The following is an 11846-nucleotide window of genomic DNA, read 5'->3' on the forward strand; positions in this document are numbered from 1 at the left end:
GGAACCACGTCTCACACGTTTCGTATCCTACACAACACCTAATGGCTATTTGACGAATATTTGGAGTGGTGGCACCCAAGTGGACCCTCTTGCTGACACTGACTCAGTGCCCAGTCCTTTGGGTCCTGAGCGGGAAGGAGTCATAATGATCAGTTAAGCCAGAAGTCAGTGTGATGTGCTCTGAACCGGAAGGAACATGTGGGCTGAACATCTTACAAGCTGTGTGGCTTTGGGCATGATGCTTGACCACTCTGAACCCCACTTTCCTTTTCTGGAAAATACAAATAGTATCAATTTTGTAAGGTCTGGACAGGTTTAAGTCAGATGATGAACCTAGAACGCCTAGGACAGAGTTTGGCTGAATTGTTGAGTCTTTGTGCTGCAGATTGCAAAGCGAGAACTCAGAGTGGTTTAGGAGAAAAGCGGAGTGTTGTAAACGATGTGGGTGCATCTCAAACACACGAAGGAAGGATGGAGGTGCAGCCAGGCTTCGGGGATGGGTGAAACATACATACGAACACCTCTGGGCCAGTTTTCTTTTTGTCAGCATGCCCGCGACACTGTCTCCTCCTGTAGGTCAGCTTTGTCTGCAAGATGGGGAGAGCCAGGACAATGACAGCTTCTGAGCTTTCCATCCTGTGCGTGAGGAGCCACAGCTGTGCGGACAGGTCCACGCATCCTGATCCGGACCACGTGGGGCCCACCCTGAGGAGCCCGCGGGGCCCCCACCTGGCAGTCCCAGAACTGGGGTGTGCAGGGCTGAGCGTTAATTTCCTCCTGAGTTAACTTCCCTGTAAGAAAACAAGTACCCCTCCCCTCCCCCCACTGCCCCCATTAGCTACATCATTGTGCTCCACCCTCTGCCTTCGATGCACCGAAACATAGCAGTGATCTGAGAGGTCAAAATCTTTCCCTTGCCTGGTTTCTGGAGATACTTTGGTGGGAGTCAACTATGGGGCATGATAATGGGGATTACTCATCATCCTAAAAGAACTACCAAAGTCTCATTTTGTTGAAAAGTCCTCCAAAGGGATTTAACAAATCCTTTCCTCCCAATTTCTTAAGGCTCTCTAGTCCAGAGGAATTACAAAAAACATGGCTAAGTACCCCTCCGCACCTCCAAACATGTCCCCCATCCAGGCGTGTCCAGGAGTTAGTTACATCCCGGATGCCGCTTGCAGGGCAGAGTGCAGCCAGGTGCACTGACAGCGGTGTAGGTGTAACTCCAAGGCAGCTGGCCCTGGGCTGCCCTTCCCTGTAGCAAGGCCACTCCCCCTGACCTGGGACGGACCCCGGCTGCAGTGCCTCTTCAGGGGACAAGAAGCAGGGGTCAGTGGCCGTCCACTTCCTGAGGGCTGGTAAATCCTCTGGGTAGGATCATTCGCAGCTCGATTCTGTTGGTTTTCGAGGGGCGCAGAGTGGATGATCCCAGCATGCTGCTGGGGGACAGCTGACTCCCCGGTTCACCTGCCTTTGCCCTGCCCAGGCATCCCGGTCCTTTGTGGGGCGGAGCATCCTTTGCACGAAGCGGGTGGCAAGCTGGGTTATCTGCTGTGCTTGTGCACGTGCTCGCTGTCAGCTCCGGACATTTCAGCAAGGAGGGGTATCTGGCTTAATTCCCGCTACAGCTTCCTTCCAGTGACACTCTGAAGTGGGAATGAAGCCATGGGAGTAGCTTTTGGCTGGAGTGACTGGAGGAGCATGGTTTTCTGCGTCCATCGTTGTGTAAGTGGAGCCTAACTGCAGACAGTAGAATATGCATAAAACCAAAGAACACCGAAAACCCACACACTTGCAAACATCGATTAGGAAGTTATTTCAATTAGAGCGGGACTCGCGTTAGAGTATCTTCAGCTGTGGACATCTCTTAATATACTCCAAGACATGACTTTATTGATATTGCTAAGAATTGGAGCTCAATTCAGCTCTTCTGGAACACCGCCATTTTTCACCTTTCCCAACACTTAAGTTCATCCGCTATGAATAGCAGGGCTCGTAATCCGTGGTAGAATAGTGCGTCGAACTACCTTTTCTAAAAAAATAACACTAAGTTGATAACTTCCATTCTCTAGAGGGCCTTTTCGAAAGGCCCTGTAGGAATTTTGTGGCAATACCTGGCTGGGCTATACCAACATTTTGTTTAATTAATGTGTAATATGATCAGAGTTCCCACCTTCCTGGGTTTCCTTCCCGCTAGAAGTCTGCGGCCAAAGACAGGCCAGGCAGTGGGATGAGCATATTGGGGGCCAGTCTCCCCAGAAGGCTCAGCCAAGCTATGGGATCAGAGTGGGAATGAGGCAGCAGGACTGCCCCATTGGTGTGTGTAAGCCAGACACGTTGACCCTTGATGGCCAGGGAACCCCTACTGTCATGTGATGTGACACTGCCCCCTCACCTGGCCTGGTACCCATCTCCCAGCTTAGTGACAGTGCCCAGATGGGCAGGAGCAGAGGAGGAATCTAAGCTGAGCTCGCCCGGCACCCCTGGAGGCTACTGAGGCCACCCGCATGGCCGCCATGGTCCCGTCCAACAGCAGATACGCTAAGATGGTTCTTTCTCTATTTTCAGTGAGTGACCTGGGAACGAATAAGTGGATGTTCAGACTTTCTCCTAGAACTGGGCCCACACGTAACGTTAAAGGGCTGGAAGGGACATTATGAGGCTACCCCCTCCATTCTTCTCACCTCACCCTTCTCTCCCCATCACAGCCGTCCCTGACTGGGCAGTAGCCACCACCTTCAGAGACCAATTCTCCACCCAGGGGAGGGATATTCTCAACCTCCCTTCAACGAGCTAATCATATGTTTCAAAACCCCCTTCCCTCCCCTTTTCCCTTGCCTAAATCCCTCTGGCTGAAAACTGACTTGTTTTTCTCTTGTTCTGTCCTCAGTGGAGAAGGGAACGAGTAAGCTATCTTGTTTCGCGTCATTTCTCCACCTTTTTTTTTTTTGGCCGCACGGCCTGTGGGATCTTAGTTCCCCGACTAGGGATCGAACCCGGACCATGGCAGCGAAAGCTCTGAGTCCTAATCACTGGACTGTCAGAGAATCCCCCATCTCTCCAGCTCTGAGGTTTGTTGTTGTCATTGTTGGTGGCTGTGTTGAATATTTATTCAACCCCCACGAGATGTTAGCGGCTGTCTTAAATTTAATATTAAAAAAAGATTTCCAGAACTCATTAGGTTGGATCATGAGAAATTGCTGTTCTATAGTTCCAAAAAAAAAAAAAAAAAAAGCAACAGTTAAATAGGGAAAAAAGGCATGACATCGCTGCTCATTTCCTGCATTGCTGTTGTTACCCAGAACAAGAGAAATGAGACACCACAGGCTTCAACCCTGGTCAGACCACTGAGTTCCATTGCAGAAGCCCCACTCTTGCTGAGATCATCTGACAGCTGGACCCACACGCAGAGGAGCACAGCCAGGCAGGAGGAAGCAGGATGTCCCCACAGCAGCTCTGATTGCCCTGTCTCCACCCCAGCAGGGATTTCAGCTGGACCAAGATAACCCCCTTTCTCTCTACCCCACACAGGCGTTCCTTCCCATCCGCCCATGGGACCCTGATGCCCATGAATGTCAGGCAAGGCCGCAATCACATAGGCGTCACTGTTTTTGGAGGCTGGAGAGTCTCTTACAGAAGACCTGTGAGCTCCACCCCATGTGCTTCAAACTAAGGGCTTCTAAGCCCTCAATTGAAAAAAAGAAAATACTATTTGCTATAGCCTGAATGTTTTGCATCTGGCCCCCCAAATTCATATGTTGAAATTCTAACCCCCAAAGTGATGGTATGAGGAGGTCGAGGCTTTGGGAAGCGTTTAGGTCATGAGGGTGGAGCCCTCAGGAAGGGGATTAGCGCCCTTAAAAAAGAGGCCCGAGAAAGCTCCCTTGCCCCTTCCAGCATGTGAGGACACAGAGAGAAAGCACCATCTGAGAACCAAGAAGCAGTTTCTCACTAGACACCCAGTCTGTCAGCATCTTGATCTTGGACTTGTAGCCTCCAGAACCGTGAGAAATAAATTTCTGTTGTTTCTAAGCCACCCAGAAGCCAGTTTACAGTATTTTGCTATAGCAGCCTGGATGGGCTAAGACACTAGTTTTTAAGCGTTCACTTTCCGACCACCTATGCAAACTCCAAGAGTGTTCTAGAATAATTGAAAATTTCTGTGAAAAGTACCCCTTGATGGGAGGGTACGGTTGGGGGGAGGAGGTGTTACTGGCATCGAGTGAGCAGAGGCCAGGGATGCTGTTCAACATCTTGGGCTGTACAGGCCAACCTCTCACAACAAAATGTCGGTAGTGAGAATCTCTGCTGTGTACACACCATCCTGCAAGCAAAGCATTATCATCCTTCTTTCCTTTTTACAAGAACCTTAAATAATATACCAGGATTTGAGCCCAGGTCCGTCTCAACAAAAAGCCCATGCGCCCCCATCCCCACCGCGCCCGAAGGATGAGAGACGGAGATTCAGGAGGGATGGGGGATGGAGAGAGGCAGCCACACCCACCTTCCAACCCTGAGCAGATTGGAGCAGGGGTGTGGGGTTGCAAGAATCAGCTTTAGAGCTTATTCTCAAGCTTGCCCTTAGGACTCTGCCTCACCCTGCATCCCGGGGGCTTATGACCCCAGGTTTGGAAGTTTGTTTTCCTTCGGTCTGCATCTCAGTTAATGGCCAGAGCTGTGAAAAGAGGTCCGGCTTCCTAACAGTATTGCAGCCACTTTGGATTCTTGTCTTAATTACCTCCCTAATGTGCACTTTTGGTGGAAGACCTGGGGGTGTGGACGCCCGGCACACTTTTTCCTCTGCTCTCGTTCACCCCGCGGGTTCCTTCTACCATCTGGTGATCTCCAGTGTCTGCCTGGAGACTGTCCCTTATTTATGTTCTTGCCGCGTGGGTCGTTTGTCTTGGTTTCGCATTAGTTTCGCTCTCAGGTAATCCCTCCACCTTCAGAGATGGTAACAATTACATTCCCTTCCTCCATTACGTCTTCTTCCTCTCCTTTACTCTAAATCCAGGGGGAGACGGAGTTGGCCACCTCCTAAGGCACCACGTGGTGTGCGTTTGGCGGGGGGTGGGGGTGGGGGGGCACTACTACACTATCTTCGGGTGGGAGGGGCGTGGTGCCCGCTGTGGGCGTGGCCAGGGTACAGGGCTGGGCAGAGGCAGGTTGTGCTCACTTTGCCCGCAACCTCTTTAGGATACAGATATTCAGATGCCAGCCCTTGCCGCCCACACCTGGGAGAAAACCACAGCCCATGTCAGCCACCTGGGGTGGTGGGGGGCCGGGGGTGGGGACTGAGGGTCAAGCCTGGTTCTGCCCCTTGATGCTGTGTCATTGTGGGCGAGCCCTTTCTCTCCTGCATTAGTTGGGTAACCTAATGAGCCTTTGTGAGCATTAGTAAACCAAGTGCTGCTGGCTGCGTGCTAAATAGCTAGAAAGGGTTAGTTTGCCAATTAACGTTAAGTCCTGTCCTCAGGACCGCACTATCATTAACATTTAAAATGACTAATTAGAGCAAAATCTTTAACAAAAGAGCCACCAGCTGTTGCTTATGGTTTAGAAAAGCAAGTTTTTTCAAAGGGAGAGATTTGCCTCTCTGATGTCAGGAAACTCCTGGTCAGTCTCTGCCTAGCTTTTTTTTTTTTTTTTTTTGCGGTACGCGGGCCTCTCACTGTTGTGGCCTCTCCCGTTGCGGAGCACAGGCTCCGGACGCGCAGGCTCAGCGGCCATGGCTCACGGGCCCAGCCGCTCCGTGGCATGTGGGATCCTCCCAGATCGGGGCACGAACCCGTGTCCCCTGCATCCGGGGTCATCAAACTCTTTCTTTAAAGGGCCACATAGTAAATATTTTAGGTTTTCAGACCATTTGGTCTCTCATTACAATCTGCTCACATAAAGAGTCAAACAAAACAGTCACAGACAGTTAGTTCATCGACAAACAACCATGGCTATGTGCCAATAAAACTTTATTTATGGGCAGTAAATTTTGAAATTCATATAATTCTCATGTGTCATGAAATAGTCAAAAATTTTTTTGACTATTTAAAAATGTGAAAATCATTCTTACAACTTTCCTGGGGGCGAAGTGGTTAAGAATCTGCCTGCCAATGCAGGGGACACGGGTTCCATCCCTGACCCGGGAAGATCCCACATGTCACGGAGCAGCTAAGCCTGTGCACCACAACTGCTGAGCCTGCACGCCTAGACTCCGTGCTCCGCAACAAGAGAAGCCACCGCAATGAGAAGCCCGTGCACCGCAATGAAGAGTAGCCCCCACTTGCCGCAACTAGAGAAAGCCCGTGCACAGCAATGAAGACCCAGTGCAGCCAAAAATAAATAAATTTAAAAAAAATCATTTTTAGCTTGCAGGCCATGGGCTGGATGTGGCCCCTGGGCTATAGTCTGCTGACCCTTGGTTGAAGCTACTGTTCTGTGGACTTTCTGTTACTGGCAGCCTCGTGCAATCTTACGTGATGTAGTGATGGGGATGAACCTTTTTTTTTTTGGCAAGCATTTTTTAATTAATAAAAAGGATTAAAACAGTCAAATTCAAATGAACTCTGGGACTCAAAAACTTCTAGTTTCTAGTTGCAAAAGCAACACATAATGGAAAATCCAATGACATTTAAAAATGTAAGATCCTTTTTTTTTTTTTTTTTTTTTTTTGCAGTATGTAAGCCTCTCACTGTTGTGGCCTCTCCCATTGCGGAGCACAGGCTCCGGACGCACTGGCTCAGCGGCCATGGCTCACGGGCCCAGCCGCTCCGCGGCATGTGGGATCTTCCCAGACCGGGACGCGAACCCGTGTCCCCTGCATCGGCAGGCGGACTCTCAACCACTGTGCCACCAGGGAAGCCCCTAAGATCCATTTTTTAAAAATAAATTTATTTATTTATTTTTGTCTGCATTGGGTCTTCATTGTGGCGCACGGGGGCTACTCTTCGTGGCGGTGCGCGGGCTTCTCACTGCGGTGGCTTCTCTTGTTGCGGAGCACGGGCTCTAGGCACGCGGGCTTCAGTAGTTGTGGCAAGTGGGCTCAGTAGTTGTGGCTCGCAGGTTCTAGAGTGCAGCCTCAGTAGTTGTGGTGCACGGGCTTTGTTGCTCCCCAGCATGTGGGATCTTCCCGGACCAGGGCTCGAACCTGTGTCCCCTGCATTGGCAGGGGGAGTCTTTACAACTGGACCACCCCGGGAGGCCCCAAAATGTAAGAACCCTTTTTTTTTTTTTTTCTTGCGTTATGCGGGCCTCTCACTGTTGTGGCCTCTCCCATTTGCGGAGCACAGGCTCCGGACGCGCAGGCTCAGCGGCCATGGCTCACGGGCCCAGCCGCTCCGCGGCACGTGGGATCCTCCCGAAACGGGGCACGAACCCGCGTCTCCTGCATCGGCAGGCGGACTCTCAAGCACTGCGCCACCAGGGAAGCCCTAAGATCCATTTTTTAATGGAGTTCTTTTACTTGCATTTGCAAATACAGCGGTGCACCCATTTCAGAGATTAGCCTTAGCAAGATCTGCTTTTAACCTGTATTGCATCACATCAAAATACTGTTGTTCTGATTTCTTATGGAAGACGTGAAGAAACTGCTTGCTCTTAACAGCTGATTAAGTATAAGCCTGTTGAGTAACTACAAAGTATGCAAAGAAGACCAGGGGATTTGCCAATGTGATGAAGTGTGTAACTTGTTCCATGGTGTCCCAGGGGTTCCCCCACCAAGCGAGTCAGGCCATCACCCAGCCCCGAACGGACAGCAATGCTAATCCAGCCCACAAGAGTCTGCTGGCTTTGGCTTCTGAGCAAGCTTCTATTCTACATGCATGTATTATAGAAAAATGATTCCCAACCCATCGTACTTTTTTTATGTCTGTTTCAGAGGGTCTTGCTGTTGGAGTTGCATTTGGGGCTGTAGAAAAGACGGCATCTGCTACCTTTGAGAGCGCCAGGTAAGCCGACACCTAGTGCCTTAGAGCGTGGCACTGCACCCGGTGGTACCCGGAAGTGCCTGTTGCCTCGGGTGAGCTGTCTGCAGGTAACTGTGCAGCAGCCCCAGCCCCCCAGGTCTGACTGGCGGAGGCGAGGAGGAGGTCAGGGAAGCTCATACCTGAGAGAGGTACTCTATCAAGAAGCAGGTTTACAACACGTTTTCCCAATGAGCTGTCTGATGGGTAACCGTTTTGAAAACCAACCATGGATATAATCCCATGCTGTTCTCCAAACGCTTTAAATATATAAGTACATGATAAAGACAGTGTCCGCGGGGGAATGGTTCCAGGACCCGCCAGCGGATACCAAAATCCTCGAATGCTCGAGTACCACAGTCGGCCCTCAGTATCCACGGATCCTGCATCTGCAGGTTCCGCATCTGCGAACTCAGCCATGGTGGGGTGGCAGGACGCGGAGGGCCAGCTGCACCTCGAAGGCAGCAGCTGACGCTTCTCACCGCTCTCTCCTTTAGAAGCCCTCGCTTTCTCTTTCTGGCCACTGGCCTCTCCTGGTTTCCTCCCCCTTCCATCTGCTTCTTCACAGGCCCTTCTGCAGGTTTGTGTCCTACGGCCCGTCCTGAAATGTTGATGTCCCCCGGCGCTCCATCTCTAGGGCACCCTTTCTTCTCACTTAGCGCACTCTCTCTGGGGATTCTGCCCCATGCCCATGGCTTTATTTTCCGTCCGTTTGCTGGTGATGCCCAGGTTGATCTCCTGCCTAGATTTTTCTCCCGAACTTACTCTTACGGGTCCGGCCACCATCCATATGTCTCTACTTGGGTGTTCCGCAGGACCCGCGCACCCAGCGTCTCCAAAGTTGAACTTATTGTCCCCAGCTGCTGTCATGCAAAACCCCATCATCACCTGGTACCCGGTCGACCAAGCCAAACTCACTGTCATCCGCGGCTTCCTGTTTCCCCCTCGTCTTCCCTAGACAATCAGCAGGCCTTGTAGATTCTTCCTTTCCTCTCCCTCTGTTGAATTACAGGGCCTAGATAAGGCTACAGCCTTGGGACCATAAAGAGGCGTCATAGAGATAAGCTACCTGGTCCACCTGTGCCCACAAAACCACGAATACTACAGCCTCCAGGCTGAAGGAGGGCGGGTGGAGCCTTCTGTCCAAGGCGACAAACTCAGATGCCTGTAGAGAACTAAGAGGTAACAGATAAGTGCAGACAGGCAGGTGGAGACAGTCGCGAGTGGCGAGGACAGAGGTGAACTTCGAACAGGCAGCGCGCACACTGTCTAAAAGGTGCTCGAAGTCACAATTATTTTGAAAACATAATTCGGGTCAAAGAGATGGTCCAGGGGCCACTGGTTTCTGTATCGAAACCACACATTTCTCACTCCACTGCCCTCTGACTGGTATAATCTCAGACTCGACTTTTTACCCGCCTAAGGCAATGGCACCACCTCCTTTAATGATCTGCCCTGTGTCTATGGATCACGGTTGCCAGGAAATAATTCCTCACGGAATCCCTTTCTCCCCTCTTCCCTCGTTCCCAGCCTTGCGTGGGGCCTCTTTACACCCCATCACCTCCTTTTCTCGATTCCCTCAGCTGCTCTGGGGCCCCAGTGTGTCGCTGTAGTCACCGAATTCTAATGCTTCGTGTTGAGGGACGTGTCTGCTCCATGAAGCCCCAAACACACGTGCGGGCTGGCGCAGTTCTAGGTTGAGATCTTCTGTTCTCAATTCGTCTTCCTGCCTGTCGGACTCCCAAGTCACTTCCTCGCCCTGACTCCAGGGCCATCAGTAACAAGATGCCTATGGCGAAAATCACAGGAGCCATGGATGGGGAGAAGCCTTTAGAATGTAAGAAACGTCCCCCAAATCCAGGGCTGATTGTGATTCGTCATGCCCTGCGGGGCTGACCCCTTAAGCATCCAAGGGCCAGGTCCTCCCAGAACTCGGGGAGCTGCACGTGCTCCAGAAATGTCTGTGCCAGCAAGTGACAGCCCAGCCCCATGCACTGCGCTCACGGGCCAGGCTTCCTGTCTGGTGGCACCGTGTCTCCTGCAACCTCACGGTGTCAACTCCGATGTCCCTCTGTTCTGTCACCTGCACTTTCTGCTAATCATCATGTTTCTGAAGAAAGCAGAGCGAAAGCCTTTCCAACCCAACTCCCCCCTTCCCTAGACCAGACAGATCCTCTCGGAATTACATAAACCCTCAACGGGACTCTCCAGCTGGGATCGGGCTGGGGCGCTGGACTAGGTATTTTCAGCCTCATAAAACCCTCTGATAAACAAGCATCCTTGGGGGTTTTTATGCCCCTACACTCCAGCCACCCCCGTCACAGCCGGTGGGCAGAGCCCTTAGAGCTTTGCCCCCATCACCACTGTCCAGGGTATCAGGAGTAGGGGTGGGGGGAGAGCATGTCCATGCAGGCCACAGAGAGGGAAAGACGGCGACCTCATGCAGACCTCCTTCAGCCTGTCTTCCCCACTTACAAATCCGTATATAGTTTGTGATTTGGGTTCTTCCTTTCAAATTCCTCTGATCTTACTCCTCGGTGGTAAAAGTCAGGACAGCCCCCAGGCAAGGCTCGTAAGCCTTCTCCGCCCTTGGCTCCTGCTGCAGACCCGGGTTTCATGGGAGGGAAAGGAGGGAGGGAGGGAGGAAAAAAAAGGAGAAAACAGGCTTAATACTGAGGGGAGGGGTGCAAAAACAGTCATCAGACGATTAAATACATCTTTTGAAAGAGCGAGGTTTTGCTTTTTAGAATTCCAATTCTATGTAATTAACAAGCGACACACCTAAAGCACAACATGCAAAGGTGGCAGATAGAGGAATGAAAAAAGACACGAGGTGAATGCTGACCAAAAGAAAGCAGGTATTACAATTTCAGTATCAGACCAAGCTGACTTTAAGGCAGACAGCCACAGAAAGAATAAAGGTCAGTACTTAATGAAAAGAGAAACAACGTACCGGGATGACAGAACGGTCCCGCATCTGTACGCTTCTAGCAACATTAGCCTCAAAATGCTCAAGAAAAATTGTCAGCATTGCAGGGGGCACAGCGGACAAAACTGCAGTCATGGCGGGGAGCACCATTCCCCTATCTGACACTGATAAAATAAAGCGTTACCAAATGTACATAATGGACATATGTAGACCCCCAACCCAGAAATTAGAAAAACTTAAACATTCTTTCCAAGCACATGTGTGTGTGTTTCCCAAAACGGATTACGGTACTGTGCCACAGAGAAAGTCAGAACACCCCCAGATCAATACCATTCAGACCACACCCTGACCTCAGTGTGGTGTAATTGAAAGTCAATAACAAAAGAGATAGCTAAAATAATTGGTTAGTGGGCGGTGAAACCCTCAGGTGCCATAAGATGAGCACAGGGAGGGGTGCGAACCAAATTACCTAAGAAACCAGTGGATGAAGGGCAAGGTCTTCCCCCATCTCAGGGGCGCTTCATAGAACGGGTGGCCTTAAAACAGGAGCGTGGTGGCTGTCCACCTGGGGAAGCGGAGGTGATAAGGGCAGTTAGTACTGCGAGCTGGCGGGTGGGTGATGTCACCGAGATGGGATTCGTGTGGCGCTTTATGGAAGTAAGACTGAAGGCCAAAGGAAAACGTGCGTTCTTCAGCAAGAGGCTGACAGCCTTGGTGGGTTCCGGTGCCCAGCAATGTTAAAGCCCAAGAGGAGACTTAAACGTTAATCTGGCTCAGCGGAATACTTTGGCGGGGGAAGAGGTAGACAGATCCGTGCGAAGAACCCAGCAGTTGAACAGACGCTATTGACACCACTGCTACGTGTTATAGCAGCTGCAAAGAAGGTAAGGGATGAGTTGACGATGGTGGGAATGAAGAGAGATTGGTGGGAAGAAAGCATTTTTTTTTTTTTTTTTTTTTTT

At 50.9% G+C, this 11846-nt stretch overlaps 1 protein-coding gene across 2 annotated transcripts in view; it reads left to right on the forward strand.

The window, feature by feature from the left end:
• SLC39A11 (solute carrier family 39 member 11) overlaps window positions 1–11846 on the forward strand; it is a 329009-nt gene that overhangs the window by 254638 nt on the left and 62525 nt on the right. For both annotated transcript variants that reach the window (XM_007454394.1, XM_007454395.1), the window contains exon 5: window positions 7871–7940. In XM_007454394.1, the coding sequence (XP_007454456.1) occupies window positions 7871–7940 (70 nt within the window). The remainder of the gene's footprint in view (window positions 1–7870; window positions 7941–11846) is intronic.

This window comes from Lipotes vexillifer, unplaced genomic scaffold (genome assembly GCF_000442215.2).
Source record: "Lipotes vexillifer unplaced genomic scaffold, Lipotes_vexillifer_v1.1 scaffold518, whole genome shotgun sequence".
Classification (NCBI taxonomy): domain Eukaryota; kingdom Metazoa; phylum Chordata; class Mammalia; order Artiodactyla; family Lipotidae; genus Lipotes; species Lipotes vexillifer.